Source organism: Papio anubis, chromosome 9 (genome assembly GCF_008728515.1).
Source record: "Papio anubis isolate 15944 chromosome 9, Panubis1.0, whole genome shotgun sequence".
Lineage (NCBI taxonomy): Eukaryota > Metazoa > Chordata > Mammalia > Primates > Cercopithecidae > Papio > Papio anubis.
This window is the reverse complement of record NC_044984.1, coordinates 27,264,501-27,290,140: the sequence shown is the minus strand read 5'-3', so window position 1 is coordinate 27,290,140 and position 25,640 is coordinate 27,264,501. Positions and strand designations below refer to the sequence as shown.

General features: G+C 36.2%; 1 protein-coding gene across 19 annotated transcripts in view; it reads right to left on the bottom strand.

Moving 5' to 3' along the window:
• CCDC91 (coiled-coil domain containing 91) overlaps positions 1–25,640 on the bottom strand; it is a 375,497-nt gene that overhangs the window by 195,720 nt on the left and 154,137 nt on the right. For all 19 annotated transcript variants that reach the window (XM_021922136.2, XM_003906161.5, XM_021922146.2 and 16 more), the window contains one exon: positions 1,094–1,171. In XM_021922136.2, coding sequence (XP_021777828.1) covers positions 1,094–1,171 — 78 coding nt within the window. The remainder of the gene's footprint in view (positions 1–1,093; positions 1,172–25,640) is intronic.

Here is a 25,640-nt window from a genome sequence, read left to right as displayed (position 1 = left end):
ACCGCGCCCGGCCCAAATGATTTCTTAAGGAAGCTTTTGATACTAAATTATCAACTAAAATGACATTAACTTCTAACAAGTCTAGTGAGGAAGTTTAATCAACAACACAAAAATTTCTATATTCTAACTGTAATAAGGAGAATTTTTTATATTTATTATTATAATGAACAATGAAAAACAAAATGCCTATCTAAACATGTATGGTTAAACAAATTGTGGTATATTTAATACTGTGAAAACTTTTGAAGAGTAACAAAAATAGGAAAAGCTTATATATACTGACATGAAAATGTCTCCAAGTCAGTGAGTAAATACAGCAAGAAAGAGTAAATTTAGTAAGATAACATTTTTTAAATCAATTGAAAACTATATAGCATGTTATGAGCATATAAGTATATACAAGTAGATGGAGAATCTCTTAGAAGAATGTACAATGGAACTGCCAATACTGGTTACTTCTGGGGATAATTGTATTTTATTTCAATAAAAATGTATTCATTCCTTCATTACTTGTAAAAGAAAAATGATCTAACATGAAGCTTAAAGGGAAATAAAAATTTGACATTAAATGCTCAATATGCTTTAAATAATTCAGCTTATGCAAGCACAGAATTGAATAATTTTTAAAATAATTTTAAATATTAATGTTTTACTGTATATCTGTGATATTGACATTATAATTTGTTATTGCTAAAGTGTACCTAAATCGATTTAAGAAAAGCAAAAAGGTATAATATTTTTTCTGATATATTTCATGCCTTAATATTTTTGCTGTCAGAGGAACCACAGCAGAGACAAAAAAGATAATCTAGCAATTAATTCTATATTATTTTGTACTTAAATTTCCTCACCTGCTGATATTATATTCTCAAATATTCTCAAACTTTCTCAAATCTAGAACAGTGTCTAATTTAACCTTTGTAATCCACCAAGTATGCTTTCAATGGATATTTATTGCTGAATGGAAAGAAATTCTGTAGCAAAATAAGACTACACATATAATTTGCATATGTTTGCACATACCTACATGTGTACATTTTTTACTAAAGTTATCCAAGGTTTAAAAAAGTAAACAACACTCTCAAACTTCTACCTTATATTCATCCACAATAATGCTGAGGGCTTCGTGACCAGCTTTCCTCATGTCTTCCAATTCTTGTTTATGTTTTTCCTGAAAGAAAAAGGAAACTAAAACCATGAGTTTTTCGTCTGTTTTGTTTTCAAAATAATAAAACCATAGACTTTTGCTGCTTCCATGCATGATTCAGTGGTTTGTAGCACATCAATGCTACAGCTGGAAACAGAAAAAGTGTATATATATAAAATACATATTTATATATATAAAATATATATTTATATATATAATATATATTTATATATAATATATATATTATATATAATATAGATATCTATATTATGTATTACATATTTATATATTATAGATGTAATATATAATATTTTATTGATATATATATATACACACATACACATATACACACACACACACAAGCTTTGCTTAAAAGCATTGGGGAACACTGAGGCAATGAGAAATTAAAGGGAAATAACAGAAAAAGGAAAACCATGTTGACAGGCGAGATAACACAAGGCAAAGGTGCTTTCCCTTGGGGTATCTGGCAATTCTTGACCTGGATCGAGAGATGGGAGACCCTGCGTCACCGCAACAAGCCTTGGCCTCTGTATTTTTAATACATCCCAAAGTTTGAGAACCACTGGAATAAGATGATTAGCCCCCAGTTCTACCTACCTAGGACAGGAGAGAATGAAGTCTCTTTGGACATTGTTAACATCCTACAGTCTTTCCAGTTTTTCAAATATGATGCCCAGCTTCCGAAACAAAATTATCAGAAATAAGAACGACAAAACTAAAATGGAACACACACCCACACCTATACCCACACACACAGAAAACAGGTAAGACAAAAGAAATAGGTCCAGAGATGGGGCCATAGGTGGTTTCGATGCTAGTTATTACAGAGTCTTTAAAATGTATGTAAGAGTTCTTAATACATCCGAAAAACAGAAGGGAAATGGAGAAAACAGAGAGGACAGAGACTTTCACCAGAGAACTGGAATTCATAAAATAGAAATTCTAGACCTGAGAAATGTGTACTATTAATAACTCAATAGATGACATAATCAGATGAAAGAGAGTCGGAAACAGAATTAGGAAACTAAAAGATAGTGGAAAAAAAAAAATAAAATAAATAAAGACTACAGCAAAAAGAATAGTATGATGGAAAATATTTTTAAGAATCTTTTAAAATAGGATAGAGTAAGTCAAAGAAAGCAAAAAGAGAAAAAAGATGAGAAAAAAGTGAAATAAGTAGTAAGATAATAAATAATGAAGTGAAAAAATCCACAAAACTTCCAACATCAGGCACAAATGCAGGACATTATATAATCTATAAATATTTCAAAAAATGAGAAGATACTACAAAATACATCAATAAATATAAAATTTTACATAAAATTTTAAAACTACAAAACAAAAAACACAATTTACCAAAACTAAAACAAGAATTACAAAATTTGAATAGTACTATATGTGTTAAAGAAACTGTGCCTGTATTAACTAAAAAAACAATCACATACACAAAAAATTCTCCAGACACATGGAATCTCTATACACGCAAAGCTTCACAGGTGAATCTTAAGAAACATTTAAGAAAAAATTAACAGATATCTTCCACAAACTCTTCCAGAGAATGTGAAAAGAAGGAATACTCCCTACCATATTTTATTTGGAAAATATGCCCTTTATACTAAAATCTGCAAAGTTGTTTAGAAGAAAAGAAAATTATGAGTTAAATCTCTTTTATAAATACAAAGACTGAAATCCTAAAGAAAATAACAGCAAATTAAACCTACTGACATAAAGAATACATCTCAATCAAGTGGGATTTATTATACTAATGCCAGGTGGGTTGGAGTGATGAACCACATAAACCTCCTATACAATCTTTCACACACTCCCCTTCTGACATTGGCTTGCAGGGTGTCACTGCCTAAGATGACAGCAGAAGACACGTGATGCAACTGGCACTGCCTCTGCCAGCCTGTGACCCACCGTGAATGACTGCAAAGAACAACTCACTGTCACTTGAAAGAGCTCTGAGAGAAAATTAAGCTGCAACTATATTTAGGAAAAAAGAGAATGCTGATAGTTCTTGTCCATTTACTGCTACCACTTCCTTTTTCATCAATTCCCCTTATTTATTATACCTTACTGATTAAACAGGTCACATTTCATTATCAACATCTAATTCTTTTTTCCGGTAAGCCCTTTATCTTGTCATATTACAGCTAAATCACAATTTGCTCAACTACCTAATCATAAAGAATCAACAGCAATTGTCATAAACACAGATTTTTATTAGTATGATTATAAATACATGTTTCATGGCAACAATCTACTTTAAGATAGTTTCCCATTGTTGTGGGAGCTATTTTAGTTAAAACTAGGTAATAATAACTAAATACATTTACCTGTTTTAAGAAAATTCTTGTACTACACTACACTATAAACAAGCAAACAAATGAGGACATCACTAAAACTCATCACTTCGGAACTCCCATTCATGTCAAGTTATAATTCACAAATAGTATATTATTGTTTCATGTAAGGAACTAGGTAAGGCAAAAGCGCCAACCCATTTACTAAATATTAGCACAGCTTTTATTTTCATTGCTCAAGATTTTTAAAATTAAATAGAAATAAATATTCTGCCATTTTATGTTTATAACCTAGTGGATCATCATAGGCAGTTCTTGGGATGCATACATCCTACCCTGGGGATATATGCAGTCAGATACACTAGTGTTATCCAGAGAGTGCTTTATAAAACAGAAAAGCTAACATAAAATAGGCTACCATGGTCAAACAAATTGTGGAAATTAACAACATATATTCACATATTAAAAACCTCTGACAAACTCGTAAGTAATCTGTTTACCTTTAGTAAAACCAGCATTTTTTAAACTTATCTGATTAAATATTATTTTCTTTCTCTCTTGACAATAACTATTACTAATTTAAAAATTGAAGAGACTACCAAAAAAGTTTAAAGATCTTTAAAAATTAAGAGTTAATTAGCCTAAAACAAAGCAAATTAACCTAGATGCCATAAGTGAAGCTAAAGAAGAATATGTTCTTTGGCCTAATTAATTACAAATTGAAAATAAATGTACATCATTTCAATTATAGTATAATCATTCAATATCTATGGCTCTGAATAATGACATTAGTCATTAAAAAGTATTGGTGTACGGCTGGGCACAGTGGCTCACACCTATAATCCCAGCACTTTGGGAGGCCGAGGCGGGCAGATCACGAGGTCAGGGGTTCAAGACCAGCCTGGCCAACATAGTGAGACCCCATCTCTACTAAAAATACAAAAATTAGCCGGGCATGGTGGTGGGAGCCTGTAGTCCTAGCTACTCGGAAGGCTGAGGAAGGAGAATCACTTGAACCCAGGAGGCAGAGGTTATGGTAAGCCAAGATTGCGCCACTGCACTCCAGCCTGGGCAACAGAGCAAGACTCCATCTTAAAAAGAAAAAAAAGAAGTATTGGTGTGCTATTAAAAGTGTAAGACTATTACACTTGCTATACTTGCTATTTGCTGCTGTGCTTCAAATGCTATTTACCCCAGGTATTGAATGTTCACTTCCTCTACATCATGCTCAAAAATTATCTTACTAAAGAGACTTTTCCTGACCACATATATAAAAGAGTACACCACTGATCAATATCCACTAATCACACTTTATTTTTCTCATAGCACCTATCACTATGTTTTACATTTATTGTTCATTCCTATATGCCCCAACTATCTTGGAAGAGGTAGTGCTAGTACTCCACAACACTATGGCACTTATTAAAGTGAAGAAAAAAGGACATCACAAAGATTTCACAGTTTAATAGTAAGTTCAATTTGAGGGGGTGAAATTTTACTTGACACTGAATATATGTACCTTAAATGGTGCATTATATAGAATATCAGCTCAGTCAATAAGCACTGAATAAAGAAGAAATAGAATGGTCAAGATTTGAAGGTCAAATATATTTGGGAAGAGCAAAAGGTGTTTCCTTCTTCATCAAAGAGAGACAGAACTATTTTACATCAAAATAAAAATGTTAATAACACTATTCACAACCTGGTCTTCAAAAGGAGGCTCCCTGACAGGTTCAAATAGATGTTTGCTGAATGACTGAATGAGAATAAAACAATGTTCTTTTTCTGATACAAGCTAAGCATATAAATTAAAAAAACATTTTTTGGGTACGTTTCTCTGTTAAATGAGGGAGATGGAATAAATTATTTCTAAGATACACTTCCAACTTCCAACTTTCTTAATACTATCCTATAGTACAGTATGTTACAAACAAATCAATCAACCCTCCTTTGCTTACTTGAAAGTTACTAATGGCAATCATACAACCACAATGTGACACAACAGTCTGTCCACAGAAATAACCAAGTAGTCATACTAAAATTCATTTCAAGAATATACAGCCAAATATTTACAGCCCATCTTTAAAGGAGTCAAGCCAAATTTAACCACAATGATAACTTTCTTTCAAAATGTCAAACCCCAAAACATGACTAGAAAGAGATGACAAAGGCAAATTTCCTCACCTTAAATAAAACTATGGAAATTTTAAGCAAAAAGAGACTTCCAAAGTAAACTATTCCAATATGTTCATTTTGTAAATGAAGATACTGAAGCCCAGATAAGTCAAAAACTTTGTTTAAAGTCACTAAAATGATTGTGCGCCAGGTATTGTTCAATAACGGCACAGCAAAGCCTAAACTGATCTCCTGATAGCCACCCTAATGCTGCTTATTTGAAAATATCCTATCAAAATCAAGCTATTTGAATGTATTCTCATTCCCTCATCAACAGGTATGTTTTCTGCATATAAATCAATAAAACACAGAATCACATATCATATTTCATACATTGTGGTGAAGCAAAGACATATAACTAGTCATGGTATGTAAAATTTGAAATATTCATTCATCAATTTATTACTGCTAACCAGAAGTTTTCATCTGACAAAACTGATCCAAACGTGCTTTTCAAAGGTAAATGTAAGCATATTCCAACCAATCCTCCTCTACCCATAACTGCTCCTATTCCAACTGCTTCTTAACTAAAATGATTAAATATACCTAAGTCTCATACTCTTAATATGCCTGGACATGATGAGTATTCAAGAAATTTTTTAAAAGATACACATGTAAACAAGGAACCATACAATCAACAAATAAAGGTGCTTTCCAAAACAGTGAAATATTAACAAAAAATATTTTTGTGACCATCACTGGTATATTGACAGCAACACACGATATGAACATCTGAATCAAGACTTTCTTTTAAAAAGCTCATATCCTATTTTTGTTGGTAATTACCAAGCCAAATAGAACTTCTACTAATACTTCTAAGAAATTAATTCATGCATAGCAACAGGATCCTCTGCTACATGGATGGTTAAAAGTCAGCATTTAATTGATGTGTTTGGAATGAATTATTACAGTGATCTTAAAAAGATAAAGAAATTCCAAAGATCAACTAACCACATTATATTCCATCTATCAGAAAGCAGCTGCCTCTCCCCTTCCAAATTATTTGGTCAAGAGCCAGTCTACAATTAGCCTATCAGAATATTATTAGCAAACAATATCTGATTTGGGAAGGTTTTCCAATATAGGCTTCACCACCACTTTTGTGGAAGCCACAAGATTACATCCCTTTCACAACAACTAATCAACTATATTGGAGAAGGCAGACACAAACACCTCCAGATATTCCAAAAGGATATCTATGGGGCAAGAAATCAAAATAAAGATGGTGGGATAACATACAACCCATACATGAAAACAGTCTGAATGAGAAATGGTACAAAATTACCCCTCCCAAAATCTGAAAAATCCCACACACCTAAATGGCCTAATTATAAATGCCAGAGTAGTGCAAAAAAGATAAGATTATACCGTATGTGATACCATCAGTACAGAAGAACAACAACAAAACAACACCTCTTCATTTCTCATCAACCACACCACTTGACAGCTGCAATAAGCCTGGTTGTTTTTCCTAAACGAGCCATAATCCTTGCAACGAAAGTAGGTTTCATGAGCATGACACCGCATTATGAAACAGAAGTCTTTCCCGTAGAATAAATGTTTAGTCTCCACTTCTCCATTCTGCCTTATTTCTCAGTCTCTCTATACATGTAGTAACAAATAATAGCACATGACAGACCCTTCAAAATCAAACCCAGTCTCAAAAACTAATTCCATAATTTAGACAAATATAAAACATGATAAGAATCAGTCTAAAAGTATAAATATTACAAATGGAAATAAAGAATTTTGCCGTAGCACTCTATCTCCAATACTAAAATGGATGCCCTTAATAAGATTGTCCCTCTAGAGTAAGATGACAAAAATCTCAAAAGACTAATTTTAATCACTGCTCCTATCCCAACAATGGCTGCCTTAACACATGGCATGAATTTCATGGCATGCAGAATCCAAAGCCATCAGCTTTGCTGAATCCTCTCAATCAAAAACAAGAGTAAAAAAGCAAACTTCTCCTGGAATTCTCCTAACAGATACAATGAAGAAGGTATGCAAAGGACCTCACAATCTATTCATACATGCACAGAAGTAACCAATTTTCCTATATGTTAATTTACAAACCCCAGACATGATATTTTCACATCCATGTCTAAGGCAAAACACTAAGGAAAGAAATTGGTGGTGAGCAAAAGTGGAATGAATAAACAGGTCACACTAAATTCATCATCCTGAAGATGAAAACAACTACTCAAATGAAATTCATAAGAGAAGATGATATGTTTACAACAGTGCCATGATTGTTGCCATTGTGAATTCTCCATTAGCACAACATGTCCTCTACCAATCACATTCTGTTAAAGAATGAAGGCCAAATCCTGCACAGCCTGAGAAAAGTAGTCTTTTGCGAAACCCCAGCTGAGATCCTGGTTAATTTGTTGATTGGATTGGCTCTGTTCCCACTGCTACTTCAGTGTCGCCTTATTAAGTGCTCCAAGAAGAAAGAAACTCCATTCTGCATCAGATTCAGTTTATTGGCATCAGATTCAGATTATTATTTATTTTTAGCTTTGTTAAGATCTTCAAAGGCATGGAGCCTTGAAAGGCAGATGCTCAAAACTAACTCAGGCCAAGCACAGGAGAAAAAAAAAAAAAGAAGGGAGAAAGAAGGAAGAAAACTATGTAGGAAAAGAGGAAAATATCAAGGAAAGGAAGGACAGGGAGGGAAGGAGAAAGAGGGAGAAAAGAGGAGGAAAAAAGGAGTGGCAGGGGGGAGAAGGGAAGAGCAGACAAAGTTTGCAGTCCTAAGACCAGCTGTGCCTACTTGCATGGGACAATTACAACAAATCCTCCCTACTTTGTGGTTATAGCAAGAAACAATTTCTAGTCACTAAATGTTAAAGAAAGGGTCTATAACCTATATATACACAATAAATCTACAAACATCCCAGTCAATAAGAATCTAAAACACTCTAGAATTCTTAAAATATTGTGTGACTTCTCCCATTTTAAGTCTGGTCTCCAAAGTTTGATTATATTTTAACCCCAGAAGCAGAAAGGAACATTCTAGTAACACAGCTTCTCAATACATTTTAAAATTTGATGAACAAAATGAAAACGGCTGAATACTAAAAATCACTTTTTAATGTTCTTGTCATTTATCTACAGTGAGTTTTTCTGTTCACAGTATTATTATATTTGCCTTCACATATTTAAATATGTTAAAAGTGGTACTTGTAGTGGGTTGAATTATGACCTCCCTAAAAGGTTTGTCCAAGTCCTAAAACCTGGTAGCTGTGCATATAACCTTATTTGGAAATAGTTTATCTGTAGATACAATTAGTTAAGAATCATAAGATGAGATCATCCTGGACTTAGGATGGGCCAAAAGTCCAATAATTGGTATTTTTATAAGAGAAAGGAGAGGGAGATTTGAGACAGAGATGTAGAGTAGAAAGGCATGTGAAGGAAGAAGTAGAGGATGGAGTTATTCTGCCATATGCTGAAGAATATCAGGCACTAATAGAAGCTGGAAGAGGTAACAAAGTATTCCCCCTAGATCATTTGGAGGCAGTACGACCTGCCAAGATGTTGATTTTTAAAACTCTGACCTCCATAACATAAATTTCTGCTGTTTTTAGCCACTAAGTGCATGTAATTCATTTTACTGTACTTCATTATACTGTGCTTCACAGATACTGCATTTTTTACAAATTGAATGCTTTTAAGTTCAGGACTACACGTGAAGGTTTGTTACATAGAAAACTTGGGTCATGGGGGTTTATTTTACAGATGATTTCATCATACAGGTATTAAGCCTAGTACCCATTAGTTGTTTTTCCTGATCCTCTCCCTCCTCCCACTCTCCACCTTCCAACTGGCCCCAGTGTGTGTTGTTCCCCTCATGAATCAGCACGATTTTCCCAAAAGTTGTGTGCTCACTCTGTGTTCTCTGTGTCAAATATTTGTAATTGTAATATTTCAAAATTTTTCATTATCAGTTCACCCATTACAGTGATCTGCGATCAGTTATCTTTGATGTTACTATTGTTTTCAGGTGCCACAAACTATGCCCATATCAGATGGCAAACTTAATAAATGTTGTCTGTGTTTTGACTGAACAACCAACCATTTCCCCATCTACCCCCATCTCCTAGAGCCTCTCTATTCCCTGAGACACAATAATATTGAAATCAGGCCAATTAACAACCCTATAATAACAGCTAAGTGTTCAAGTGACAGAGAGAGACGTATGGCTCTCACTTTAAATCAAAAGCTAGAAATGATTAACCTTAGTGAGGAAGGCATATGAAAAGCTAGAGCAGCCAAAATCAAGGCCTCTCAGGTCAACAGCCAAGTTGGGAATGAACGCAAAGGACAAGTTTTGGAGGAAATTGGAAGTGCTACTCCAGTGAACACACAGATGATAAGAAAGTGATACAGCCTTATTGCTGATATGGAGAAAGTTTTAGTGGTCTAGGGAGAAGACTGAACCAGCAGCAACATTCCCCCGTAAGCCAAAGCCTAATTCAGAACAAGGCCATAACTCTTTTCAATTCTGTGAAATCTGAGAAAGGTTAGGAAGCTGCAGAAGACAAACCTGAGGTTATCAGAGATTGGTTCATGATGTTGAAGGAAAAAAGCCATCTCCATAAGATAAAAATGTGACGTGAAGCAGCAAGTGCTGATGTAGAACTGCAGCAAATTATCAAGAAGTTCTAGCTGATATAATGGATGAAGGTGGCAACACTAAACAACAGATCTGCAATGTAGACAAAATATTCTTCTCTTGGAAGATGACATGCAGGACTTCCACAGGCAGAGGGAAGAAGTCAATGACTGGCTTCAAAGTTTGAAAGGACAGGCTGACACTCTTGTTAGGGGCTAATGCAGTTGGTGACTTTAAGTGGAAGCCAATGCTCACTTACCATCCACAAAATCCAGGGCCCTTAAGCATTATGTTGCTCTACCTGTGTTCTATCAATGGAAGAACAAAGCCTGGATGAGAGCACATCTACTTACAGCACGGTTTACCAAATATTTTAAGACCACTGTTGAGAACTACTGCTAAAAAAATTACATAAATGATAAATAAATTCCTTTCCACCACAGATGTGGTAGAAATAGCAAGAAAACTAGAGTTGTAAGTAAAGCCTGAAGATGTGATTGAATTGCTGCAATCACATAACACCTGAACAGATAAGGAGCTGCTTCTTAGGAACAAACAAACAGAGTGGTTTCTTGAGATGGAATCTACTTCTGGTGAAGATGCTGTGAACATTGTTGAAATGGCTGCCAGGGATCTGGAATATTATTACATAAACTTAAGTGCTAAAGCAGTGGCAGGAACTGAGAGAACTGACTCCAATTTTGAAAGAGGTTTTATTTTGGGTAAAATGCTGTCACACAACACTGCACGTTAGAGAGGACTCTTTCATGAAAGCAAGAGTCAATAGATGCAGCAAACTTCATTACAGTTTCATTTTAAGAAACTGCAACAGCCATACCAACCTTCAGCAATCACCACCCTTATTAACAGCAGCTCTCAACACTGAGGCAACATCCTTCACTAGCAAAAGGATTATGACTCACTGAAAGCTCAGATGATTGCAAGCATGTTTTAGCAATAAGCATTTTAATTTAGGTACATTTTTTAGACATGGATGGTATTACACACAATAATCTACAGTATAGTACAAACGTAACTTTTATATACTCTAAGAAACCAAAAAATTCATCTGACTCACTTACTGCAACATTTGCTTTACTGCAGTGGTCTGGAACCAAACTCTGCAGTATCTCCAAGACATACTTGTATAGGGTTATCCAGAAAAGATCTGTGGGGAACTCATTTGTCCAACAGCATGAATCCCATTAACTCAGAGGATTCACAAGGTTTTTGAAAATGGTATACTAAGAAAAATATAGCAAGCCTAGGATGAAGCCTAGGATGCAGGAGAAATAAATGAAATGAAGAACGACTGTCAGACTGCTGAGATTCTACAGGAAGGAAGTAGGCTGATTAGACCAGAAAGCTATAAATATGTGCTAATCTTCAAAAAAAAAAAAAAAAAAAAAAAGAGGAATAACCTGAGGTTAGATCTACGGTTGCAAAGCCCAGGGCCCAGAGGCACAGCTTGAGCTATGGGTACAGAGTCAAAGGCCAGCAGAGTCAAAGGCCAGCAGAGCCACAGGCACAGATGGCAACAGAACTGCAAGTACAAAACATAACCAAGCCAGGGCCATGGGCACAGAGGACAACTGACCTGGAGCACAGGCCCAGACAATAATCACACTAGAGCCACAAGTCCAGAAACTCACCAACCTGTAGTCGTGGGCTTAGAAGGCAAAGCATCAAGCCATAGAGGATTAGTCTTAGGCCTTGAAACCTAATGAATTTTCCTTCCTGTGTTTTAAATTTGTTTGGAACTGGTGATTTCTTTATTTCTTCCAATTTTCTCTTTCAGATGGGAATCTGATGCCTGTACCACCACTGTATTCTGAAAGCAGATGACTTGTTTTCTAGTTCCACAGGTCTACTAATAAAAGAACTTTGATCACATTCAGTCGCGCCCTCATCTGGTTTAGATGATTCAGATGATGACACTGAGACTTTTGAGTTAATGTTATTTAAATGAGATTTTGAACATAAAGCTGATGTTGTACTGAGTTGAGATTTCTGGGAATATTAGGACTCTGTCAATGTATTTTGCACAGTGAAGGACAGGAATTTTGTGGGGCCAGGAAGAACACAGTAACAGATTGAATTGTGCCCCTAAAAAGTTTTGCCCAAGTCCTAATCCTTGGTACCTATGAATGTAATCTTATTTGGAAATAGGGTCTTTGCATTATAATTAAGGTAAAGATTTACCATGAGGTAAAGATTTATGAATGTGCCCTAAATTCAATGACTGGTTCCCTTTTAAGAGAAAAGAGAGGGAGATTTGAGACACAGGGAAGAGGGCCATGAGAAGACAGAAGCAGAAATTGGACTCAGTCATACTGCCAGAAGCCAGGAAATGTCACGTGCCATGAGAAACTGGAGGAGACCAGGAAAGATTTTCCCATAGAACCTTCAGAGGGAGTGTGGCCCTGCCGACACATTAATTTCAAACTTCTAATCCCCAGAACTGTGAGAGAATAGATTTCTTGTATTTCAATCCACCAAGTTTGTGGTAATTTGTTATAGCAGCCCTAGAAATCAAATAACTGTACTTTTCCACTGTCCTTTGAATGAGCTTCTTCCTTCACACACCAAACACCTCACGTATCTCAACTTTTACTTTGTCCAGTGTATGCCTGGGACACCAGTACATTAATACAAAAAGATATTTCTCCTGATTATGACATAGGCTTTTTCAAATTACTTCTTACCTAAGTGTTAAAAATAATTACTTGTCTAATCGTCTAAAAATAATTATTTGTCTAAATCACCTCTCCTAAACAGGATATCAACGATTTAACATAGATCTTAATAATAATAATTAATAGCAATAATACCAGACCTTTAAAAGAAATGGCAGATTATTCATAGGTACCTACTGTTGCTGCCACCTAAAATGCAACTAAAACATCTGAAAGACAGTGTAGGTTTTCTGTTTTGTTTTGTTTTGCTTGTAATAGTACAAAGGTATAAAGGCAAAGAGTCAAAGTTGAGAAAACAAAAGACTAAAAGCAGATGCATGTGTGCTAACTGTAATAGCAAAATGGAAAAAAAAAAAAAAAAAAAAAAAAAAAAAAAAAAAAAAAACCTGAATCTTAAAGAAGCACTGTGAAAAGTGAAAAATAATTCAGTAATACTGCAGAAAACCCAAAATACTCAGGATTTCACAGCAGCAAAGTACTCTGGAAGGGTAGGTAAAAGGAATGCTAAGAACAGGATGATTGCCTGAAAGTTTGCTTAAGATGTAGTCCTCCCCAGATCACTTCCACCACTCTGCAGAGCTTGACACTACACAATTGTAGTAGAGGAATGAGGGTCTATTCTCTGAAGCGGGGAATACAGAAGGTCTCTAAACTGGGAACACTAGGCACAGATGAGGGCAGGAGTACCACAGTAAACAAGAAAAGGAGTGAAAGTTTCCACAGTAAATATAAAGGCCCTGAAATCTTTCCTGTTTAGCCTGGATTATCCTGACCGGACAGAGACTAAATGGACCTTCTCTAGAGAATGTTATCAAACCAAGCAAGAAAGACCAGCTAAATAATTTTTGAGACTCAGTATAAAATAAAATGTGGAAACCTTACCCAAAAACTAAGAAATTAAAGATGTCAATAGTAGATTAAACCAAGCATGGGGGTCTTATAAGCATAGGACCCTGTGCAAATGCAGAGGTTGCACACTCATAAAACTAGCCCTGCTCAAAGATACTGACAGTGAGAGAGGGCTGACAATAAACAGCCTTGTCATATAACCCTACCGTCAAGCCTGCTCTACATCATGCCCCATTTGTCAGCATAGAGCTTCCAAACAACCTTCTGCGCCCTATTCCTAAATAAGAGATACCTATGGAAAACAAATCATTTAGAGAAAGCCTCTAAATGAAAGACAAATATCAACAGACAATAAAAGAAAAGGAAAAAGCACAGTTAGAAGAAACACTGTGTAGGAATAAAAAATAATATTAACATCCTCAAAGAAATAAGAGAAGATATGACACTCATAAAACAAGAACCAAATGTTATAAAAATAGAAGACTCAAAGAACAACAAAAAATAAAGCTCTTGGAAATACAAAACATAATAATTCATATAAAAATATCAATTGAAAAATAAGATTGCCAGACATGGTGGCTAACACCTGTAATCCCAGAACTTTGGGAGGTCAAGGTGGGTGGACTGCTTGAGGTCAGGAGTTGGAGACCAGTCTGGGAAATACAGCACAACTCTGTCTCTACAAAAAGTAGAAAAATTAGTCAGACATGGTGGCGCACACCTGTAGTCCCAGCTACTCAGGAGGCTGAAGTGGGAGGATCGCTTGAGCCTGGGAGGCAGACGTTGCAGTGAATCAAGATCACACCACTGCACTCCAGTTTGGGTGACAGAGTGAGACCCTGACTAAAAAGTAAAAAGAAAAGATAAATAGTTAAGAAAATCAGACAGATTGGAGAGAGAAAATAAAGGAAAGAAAAATCGATAAAACAGGCAGTTCTGTAGATCTATCAACCAAATAATAGTTGTTACAGAAAGAAGAGAGAAAACAAAACAGTAATACATCAAAAATAATTCAAGGTTCATGTGGAACATGGTGCTATCAATATTTCGAGGGATGCATTAAAACAGAACAAGTCAATGCTCATTAGAACTCCGTTCCATGTTCGGAAGGTGATTGAAATCAACAAGCAGATAGATATCCCTGTGTGCTGCCTTGAGGTGGCCACCTGAGTCTATGACATGAGTGGGTACGGCCGCACTGCAGCAGTGCCAACATGGGCTGAATCTAGGCATGTTCCTTTTGCACAGTCTCAGATACATAATGCCAGTAGGAACTGTTCTATTTGTCAATAAGGGAGACAGAGGCTGCTGATGGCTATGGAGCAAATTCCCTGGTGGCCCTAAACATAGCAGGCAAGTGAGATTGATGCTGGCAGCCCTGGAGGGCTACACATGGGTCTTGACAGGAACTGACAGTATTCCACCAGAGTAGAAGATATTACATGAATTTGGATAGTTGACCATCATTTCTTCACACCAAGGAACACACTGTACAGCCCATAATGTCCAACAATGGACAGAGAGATAGCCTCCTTAGAGTAATATAATAGTCTGATAGACAAATAGAATGGGCAGCTGAAACCCTGGTTGTCTAAAATGGGGAAATAAAAGCATGAATGGTTGGCTTACATGCCTTCACAAGTTGTGTGCTCACACTCAACATAAGCGGGACTAAAGGAGTGTCCCCACTAGATTTCTGTTTTTCTGGCTGATCTGGGGAAGAGTGAGAAGGGATGATGCATACTACGCAATTCTTGCCGAGGGAGAAATACACTGATATAACAACTATATTTTTTCTTTCTTCCTCAAATCACTTTTTAAAAATATCTTTTTTCCCCTACCTGATACAGTGGTCCTAGGACCAGAGCTGCAACTACAAATGCTGAAAGCACAGTTGATTTCTAAGCAAGGAATTGTCACTATGTTTTTAAACCTCATTTCACAATTTCTAAAGGGCCTAATGGGGGTGGGCTGCATCTTCACCCCCATCTAGCAAAATTGGGGTTAAAAGTGAATGTAGGTATATTGCCTGGTGATAAAAATAGCTCACTAGTACTGTACCTATGTAACTGTACCTAATCTGAATGGGAATGGACTGAGGAAGAGGTACTTGGTAAACTTATCCTGCTCCCTGCAATCCAGACCAACATAGTGGCAATTCTAATGTCCCTTCCAAAGGTGATAGTACTAATGGACAGAAGAAGAAATAATGACTAAGAGTAAAGAAATGAATAAGTGGGTAATTAACTGAAGGAAATTCAATATTACATTAACAACTCTAAAGAGTCTCAGAGCAAGAGATGATACTTTCTCTCAGCTCAATTGTCCCAGATCCCTGAAAGGGTAAATAAAGCTGTGCATTTGTCAGGACCCCTTCTGCTTCTGGAATCTAAAAATATTGATAGGAAATCTGCAAACCTGAGTGGCCTCACCCTGGGAGACCCTCAAACAATATGATGGACTGAACAAATTATTAATGATTACGTATATTCTTTTGATGTGAGGAATCCATGGTCAAAAACCAGAGGACAGCCTCTGGTACTATGATATATACATATATACTGATTTTCACTGCCAGTTCCTGGCTCATAACTCCTAAAATCCTTGGGGTCTCCAAAGTGCTGTCTTTTATGTGTCTTTTGTCTGATAGGTTCAGGATAGGGCTGGTCACCAGAAAGACCAAGGCAGGATTAGAGGGTTGGGACATTCAGTCCCATTGCCCAACCTCAAGGGAAAGGATAGAAGTTGAAGGTCAAGTTGATCACCAATGGCCAACAGTTTAATCATCATGCCTACCTCATAAAGCCACTATAAATAACCAAGAGGACAGGATTTGGAGAGCTTCCAGATAACTGGACACATGAAGGTTCCTGGAGGGTGGCAATCCCAGGGAGCACATGGAAGCTCCATGCCCTTTCCCCATACCTTGCCCTATGTATCTCTCCATCTAGCTATTTTATTTGTATCTTCTAAAATATTCTTCTTAATAAACCGGTAAATATAAAAAAGTAAAAAACTAATTCAATAAATTTCCCATAACTAAATACTACACACTGAAGGGATGGTTAGAGTTTCTAGACAATAGACAAATATAGGCCCAGAAACTCCATCTCCAGCACTATTGTATACTTAAAAGTGTCTCCAGTAAAAACACAACTAAACCATAACATAGTTTAATGCTTAGAATAGTACTTGGCGTACAAGAAGGGAAATTTCCAAGAGTCCAAAACCCAAAACCGAACTGTAACCTGATTTTTATAGGGAAAACACTTCTAAAAGTTAAGGCTGTCTCAATGATAAAGGTTTTTATATGGTTTTCAATCAGAAAAACAAGCACTGGGGTGGCAACAAATTACAATAACTAGTTATAGACAACTACACTAAAGACCCTGGGACGTATAACCAGCATGGCACCAGGACACTTGAGATTCACAGCTCTCAACAGAACCAACCACAAATTCACCTGTGAGACACAGAAGTGTTAATTAAGTCCCAAGAAGTCAGTTAATTAAGATCAAATGTATACAAGCTCACAATGGAAATCAGCCAAAAACAAAGATAGTAAGAATCTCACAGGGTCATTGTGAAAATGCATTTAAAGTAGATAGCACAGTGCCTTGCACATAGTAACCAGTCAGGAAACATTAGTTTTCCTCATAGTCTTCCTTTTATTTTTTATGGAAACTGGGAGGATAATAACTCAAAGAGATTTTATCATAACTTTCTGTCTCAGAATGAAGACTATATATGCCGATAAAATCTGACGGTGAATATGGATAAGTATATTACATATGAAATAAATCTTTTTCAAATGAGAGAATAAAATATTCATAGAAATGGAAAGAGAGCCCATGCTAAAGGGAAATTTCTTCTACTCTATATTTTACCACAAAGATGTTTTTTTCTAATACATATTCATTGGAGTTCAATAATGATCAAAAGGAAACAGAAGGAAAAATAGGCAAATATTATCTGTTGGCAAAAAATCACCAAATTTCACTATTTCCTTATAAAACTAGTCAAGCAATGATTAGTATGTGGTTTTATTAACTCCAAGTAAGATTTTTTTTAAGTTCGCTAGTGACTACATTGGAATCTTACCTAAATGTTACCTCTTTAGTATAACTTTGACTTCTTATTACAAGTATGCTCCAAAAATTTCACACTGTACTGTTTCTTTTTCCTTTTGTTAAAATATCTATTGGTTCCCAAGTATAAAATAATTATTTTAGATATGAATTTAAGATACCAAAAAATTATTTTTGACTTATAAAATATGAATCACATCTTTCAGATGCTATTTTTCTCTCTTCCCCTATCCTGGCAAAAGTAGCTGGCAAGCCGGCAAAACCATTACCTCACTCTTAGAAAAGTAATGTCAATTTTCCTAAAATTAATGTTAGAATAATACATACTGTCTGTCAAAAAAACAGAGGCATCAGCCTAGATAGGACTACAAAATTACCAGTGTACCAAAAGGTAAGATGATACATATTTCTAGAGAAGTCGTTTTATAAAATGAGAAACAAATATTCCACAAGAATTTGCTGTATAAAATTTGCTATCAAATCAGTTACATAAATTTAGAATTACATAATTATAGAACCAGAAAAGACCATAAAGATGAAAAAGGCACATTCCTCTCCCCTCCATATTTTATAAATAATGAAAGTACAGGTAAAGAAATTGAACTGTTGGAGAAACCTTTTCCCTAAGCTCATTTTTCTGTGTAAAACGAAACTCAACAACTCTCTTGACCTCTTACCCCACCCTTTCTCTCTCCCTCTCTACACATAAAAGGTGAGGTGACCTGAATCCTTGAGTTGGTAAGGAAAAGCTGAGAATGTATGGCTCAGTATCATTCCTCTCAAACTCTCTCCCTCAGACTCCTCCTTCTACTCTCTCGTCCTCACCTCCATATACATATGAGTATGATATATGGCTATGAGAATGAATATGTGTGTATGCACATATGAACATATGTGTATACATTACATTATGCTATTTATTATATATGATAAATTGATAGGGATATTAAGAGAGGGGTTGTATATGTATTTGAATATATATGTATATACGATATATGTCTATATATGTGTATATCTCCTGCTCTCAATCTATTTCAGTCTCTCTCAATATATTTCTTTTATTACTTCCTTTTCTCAATATCTCTCAATCTCTCTCTCCACCTCCCTATCCCCACCAAACACATCCCTGACTACACAAAACATGCATTTTCTACTCTTCAATGCCTTAAGTTTGATAGGCCAGACTCCTAAGAGGAATACCTAAGGTTACCTGGCTATGTCAAATAAACAGGCATGATATGCAGTATTAGTGATCCTGTCTGTCTATACACTTGAGCCTATTTCACATTTTTCTCACACTCAAACCTCCAATATCTCCTCAACTCTCTTTACTCCATTCTTATAAAATGGAAGCTAACAGAAACGCCTTTCCACATGTGCCTATTACATCCACTAGTCTGTATGTACCTGAACCCACATATGTAGTCTTCCCTGCTGTTACTGTAAGAACTGTGTTCCATCTAAAGACAACACCGCATACTTATCCACTAGATCCTATATTCCCTCATCTCCTCAGGGGTATTGCTCTCCCCACCTTCACCCCTCAAGGCCTCTCTTTCACTTGGTCATCAATTTTCCCACTCAACTGCATCAATCCCATGATAGAAGCTTGCTATAATATTTTTCAACAAAAAAATAAATCTTCTCTTGCCCCTCATACACTGAAGAATTTTCTATACTCATCATGATTCCATTTCCTTTCCTCTCATTCTCTTCAATTCACTACAACAGACTTTCATCCCCATCATTATGCCAAAACTGGCCACTGAGATAACAAATGGCCTATTATATTAGTTTTCTTTTGCTGTCATAACAAATTACTATAAACTCGGTGGCTTAAAACAACACACATTTATTATCTTATAGTTCTATAAGTAAGAAGTCAACAAGTCTTACTGGGTTAAAATTAAGATGCTGGTAGGGTTGACTGCCTTTCTATCTGGAGGCTCTAGGGAAGGGCTTCTTTTGTTTCTTAATTTGAACTGTTTACAAAATTCAGTTCTTTGCACACAGGTTCTGCATCTCAGAAACAGCAGGGCATCAAATTCTTCTCATGCTTCTCTGTGTCTCTCACTACAGCCAGAAAAGGTTCAGTATTTTTAAGGAACGATGTGATTTGTCTGGGGTCATCAGGAGAATCCAAGAGAATCTCTCTACTTTGAGGTCTGGAATCGTAATTACACCTATTTTAAAGAACCTTTTGCCATGCCACATATTCACGGATTCTGGAATTTAGGAGGTGTACATCTTAAGAGGGCAATATTTTGCCTAATACGCCTACACAACAGTCTTTTGTCAGTCCTGATTTTAGATAACTTTCAGCAGCATTTGCCACAGTTGACTATTGTTGTCTTTAGACTTTTCTTGCCCTGGATGACAAACCCACTAGCCACTCATTCTCAGCCTCCTTTCACTAGTTTCACCACATCTCTCTACATGTAGGAATACCTCAAATTTCAGAAATAATGATGATGATGAAATAGCAGGAAACATCTACACAGAACTATAGTTTTCAAAGTGTGGTAAAGGAACCCTAAGTGTAATAGGCAGAATAATGGCATCCTAAAGATAAGTACATCCTAATTTCTGAAACCTATGGAGACATCAGGTTACATGGCAAAGGAACTAAGGTAGTTAATGAAATCAATGTTACTAATCAGATGATTTTAAAACAGGGAGATTATCCTGGATTATTCTAGTGAATCTAACGTCATCATAAAAGTCCTTAAATGTGGAACAGGGAGCCAGAAAAGTTAGTATCGAAGTGATGATAAGGAAAGGGGTTAGGAAAGTGCTGGGAAGGGAAGGGCATGGTCCTTGGCTAGGGCTCGACCCTTCAGGCCTGTGCCCATGGGCCTAGGTGAGGACAGGCACTCCTGCCTTCACACCCAAATGCTGCATCTCACAAGACCACCCTGGTCTGCCACGCCCCCATCCTATGCCTATAAAAACCCTGAGACCCTAGCAGGCAGACACACAAGCAGCTGGATGTCAAGAGGAACACATCAGCAGAAGATGCAGTGGCTAGACGTTGAGAGGATGCCAGTGGAAAAGCACACTGACAGACGCCAGCAGGGCAGCAGACCATCGACTGGCAGAATGACACGGGGTTTGATTGGGGTGGACAGAAGAAAGCCTGCACCACTGAGCAACCTGACTCCAGGGAAAAACCACCTTCCTACTCCATCTCCCTTCTGGCCACCCCATCTGCTGAAAACTACCTTCACTCAATAAAACCTTGCACTCATTCTCCAAGCCCACGTGTGATCCAATTCTTCCAGTACACAAAGGCAAGAACTTCAGGATCCAAAAAGCCCTCTTTCCTTGCCATAAGGCAAGGGGGCTAATTAAGCTGACTAACACAAGTAGCCCACGGATGGCTAAACTAAAAGAGCACATGATAACTCACACCCACTGGGGCCTCAGGAGCTGTAAACATTCACCCCTAGACACTGCTGTGGGGTTGGAGCCCCAAAACCTGCCCATCTGTATGCTCCCTTAGAGATTTGAGTAGCGGGCCACCAAAGCAGTGAGCCACACCCCCATCGCACACTCCGCAAGGGGGATAGGGGAACCTTTCCCTTTTCAGTGATGCAATATGAGAAAGACTCAAACAGCCATTTCTGGCTTTGAAGATGGAAGAGACATGAGCCAAGGAATGAAGGCTGTTACAATAGCAAAAGAAATGTACTTAACTGAGTATTCCTGCAACCCTTTTAGAGAGTTCATAAGCCATTTTCATAAAACTACTGAGATATTATCTTTTTCACTCTCATTCTCTCATGAATATACACTGGGGTTTTCCAGAGGTTGCATGACCTATGATATCACCAAAGACTGAATAAACAAGGATATAAGAGAATACAGCTGTCTTCCATGAAGACAGTAAAAAGATTTGCAAAATGATAATGCATTTCTTCTCACTAAATTTGTTTTTATTTTGGAAAATATGGCTGTGTTTCCCAAAATATTATCCAATATGTAAAGGTTTACAATAGTTTCTTAAATGAGTTAAACATTTTTTAAATTTCTCAGCTTTATATGCTAATATGGTAAATATCAATAAACATAAGCTCTTTGTGATCCACAATAATGACTGAGAGTGTAAAGGGGTCTTAATGTCAAAATATTTAGCAACCAGTGGTACAGAGCTTATTATATACAAAACATAGCTATCAGTAATATGCGTATATATACATATAGATGTGTGTATATCTATATTAATACAGTGATTTGATCCTCACAATAACTCTAACAGATAAGTACTGTGTTTATCCTTGTTTTACAGACAAGGACACTGAGGCTCATTACGAGTAAACAACATGCCCCAGGTGCTGGTTGAGGTGAGATTCAAACCTGGGCATTCTGGCTCAAGTCTGTGGCTGGGCACTGCCTCTCAGGGCTCAAACTTCTCCACAGTTGTCTCTCAGTATCCATGCAGGATTGGTTCCAGATCCCAGGCAAATACCAAAACCTGTAGATGTCCAAGTCTCTTACATAAAATGGCACAGTATTTACATATAATCTATTCATATCCTTCTGCATACTTTATATCATATCATCTCTAGATTATTTATTATACTAACAAAATGTAAATACTTGTTACATTGTATTTATCTATATTATTTTTATTGTTTTATTTTTTTCCCAAATGTTTTTGATCCACAATTGATCAAATCTGCAGATACAGATAAGGAGGGATGACAGTATTTACATTTACTCTGAAGGTGATCACATTTAGCCAAATGTTTAAATACGCCAGCCCCAAACCCCTAACGCCAGGTTCATGTACCAGCTGCCTATTCAACTATCTAACTGGATGACTAAAAGTCTTCTTAAATTTAACCTTCCCCAAACTGAACTGATTCCCTCACTTCCCCAAACATTTTCTTCCCTCAGATTTCCTACGTCAGTAAATGGAAAATTTTTCAGTCTCTTCAGACCAAAGACCTAAACTACTCTCTTTCCTTCATGCTTCATGTTAGTCTGACAGAAATCCCTGTCAGCTCCACCTTTGAAATATATACCAGAATCCAGCTGGGCGCATTGGCTCATGCCTGTAATCCCAGAACTTTGGGAAGCCGAGGCATGTGAATCACCTGAGGTCCGGGGTTCCAGACCAGCCTGGCTAACATGGCGAAACCCCATCTCTACTAAAAAGATAAAAATTAGCTAGGCCTGGTGGTGCATGCCTGTAATCCCAGATACTCAGGAGGCTGAGGCAGGAGAATTGCTTGAAGCAGGGGGCGGAGGTTGCAGTGAGCCAAGATTGTGCCATTGCACTCCAGCTTGGGTGACAGAGTGTGAGTCTGTCTCAAAAAAAAAAAAAAAAAAGAAAAAGAAAAAAAGAAATATGCCAGAATACAACTACTTTTTACCACCTCCATCCATCTATCTTCTCTTCCCTAGAACGTGGCAATGGCATCCTACTGGTCTCTCCCCACCCTATGCAGTGTATTTTCCCCACAGAGGTCGGAGTGATTTTTTTTAACTCGCAACAATCATAGCACTCTTGCTTAAAATAGCTTTCTACGTCAATAAGAGTAAAATGCAAAATCCTTACTTTGGCCTACAAGGCCTTATATATAGGCTGGCCCCCTGGTATCTCTCTATTATTTGCATGATTACCCCCCTTCCAGCACCCAAACATTCTTGTACTTTCCGAAAGCACGTCAAGCACAATCTTATCTCAGGGCATTCACACTGTTTTCTCTACCCACACACACACTCAAGATCCATGGGTGCAGCACACCAACATGGCACATGTATACATATGTAACAAACCTGCACATTGTGCACATGCACCCTAGAACTTAAAGCATTAAAAAAAAAAAAAAAAAACACTACGGGGGTGAGTTTAGGGGAAAGTCTGTGATAAGTACGTAAGAAAAAGTAAAAAAGATCCATAAGACCAATACCTGTAGTTCCTAATTGTCTCTACTCAAATATAATCTTGCCAGAGAGGCCTTCCATTACCAACGTATGTAAAAGACCATATCCTACCATTTTCCAGCTTGCTTATTATTCCTCATTTTTCTTCAAAGCACCATCATCACCTGACGAACTACAAATTCATCTATTTGCTCTATGTCTATACCCCACTAAAATATAGACTATAAATTCAGGACTTTTTTTGTCTCTTGGGTTCAGAACTTTCTCCCCTGACAATATCTGGTTAGCTGGTGCTCATTATTTATTAATCATGCATTAAACTATTAGGAAAAATATTCACCAAAGAACAGAACTTAGATAATGGAGTTTAAATCAATACTCATAGCATAAAAAACATCTATAGAAATTTAAAAGAAATATTGCAATCCCAAAAGGAAAAATGTTCAAAAAATGGGAATAGAGAGTTAAGAAAAACAAAACAAAAACTACCTGATAAAAATATTTTAGTCCAAGGCAATGTATAATTTTCAAAAATTCAAATTCAAAGGTAATATTTTTTTCTAACTTTCAAGTACTAAAACTCTTTTTACATGTATTAAGTAGATCAACAGATTAGTATGAAATAAGCACTGACAGTGTAACTTGGTTCAAATTTTCATAAAACCAATTTAATTTAGATTGCACCACTGCACTCCAGCCTGGGCAACAGAGCCAGACTACGTCAAAAAAAAAAAAAAAAAAAAATTTAATTTTAAGGATATATTTCCATCCTATGATCTGATAATTCTCCTTCGAATAACTGTAACTTTAAAGAAAAAAAAAAAAAAAAACAAGGTCATGAATCAAGACAAGCTTTCCTGCATAAAGATATTCAGAAATAACATGATTTTAAAATAATAAAGAAAATAATAATAATCCAGATATAAAACAACAAGATGATTTTGAAAAGCATGTTTCATTCCTAAGACGAGATATTATAAAGTTATGTTAATAAAGAATTTATTTTTAAAATGGTGCAGGTTTGTTATGTTACACAGATAATGCTGTAAGAGCAGTATGAATTCAATCACATTCAAATTATTCATTAACGAAAAAACATCAAATACACGTTGTTTGGTGGAAGTATTATGGAAAATATTATGACTGATTCTTGGCATGAAAGATAACTTATCTCCAAGAAACAGTGATTACCTTCAAAACTATGCAATAAATTGAGATAAATATAATGAAATTAATTATTTCTAACTGGGGCAATTGACCTGGATGGAAAAGCTACTTGATACTGAGGCTTACTGACGCTCAGTAACTTGAGCCAACAATGATGCAAGAAAAGCATTTTGCACATCATCAGGATGAAACACAGAGCTATTCACGATTTTATTATAGAAGGAATTTGAATATACTAAAAGATGAAAAATATTGTCTTCAGTTAACTCTTCTTGAAAGTGATTATTACATGTAATAATCCATATAAATATATAGAGTTTGAATAGTTATCAAATTTTAGTTTAAAAAAATTTTTTTCACAGGGCATTCTAGCAAGGACTACTTTTTTTCCTCTCTGCTTTCAGGAATGGGAATATTACATTAAGGGCAAGTAAGTGATCTGAAAATGAATTACCTGTAACTGCAAAAGCATGAACAATGACAGACCTTCCTATTCTCCTGTCTACTTTCGTGTTTCATAATCATCTCCAAAAATGCTTCTTCATTTCTAGGAATAAAAAATGCCATGCATACTAGAAATAACAATTTACTATATGATTTAAGTAAAACTTTTCAAGCTTCAGAAAGTAGTCACCAGTAGACTAAGCCTACCCCTGCCAAAATGTTAGCCTAAAA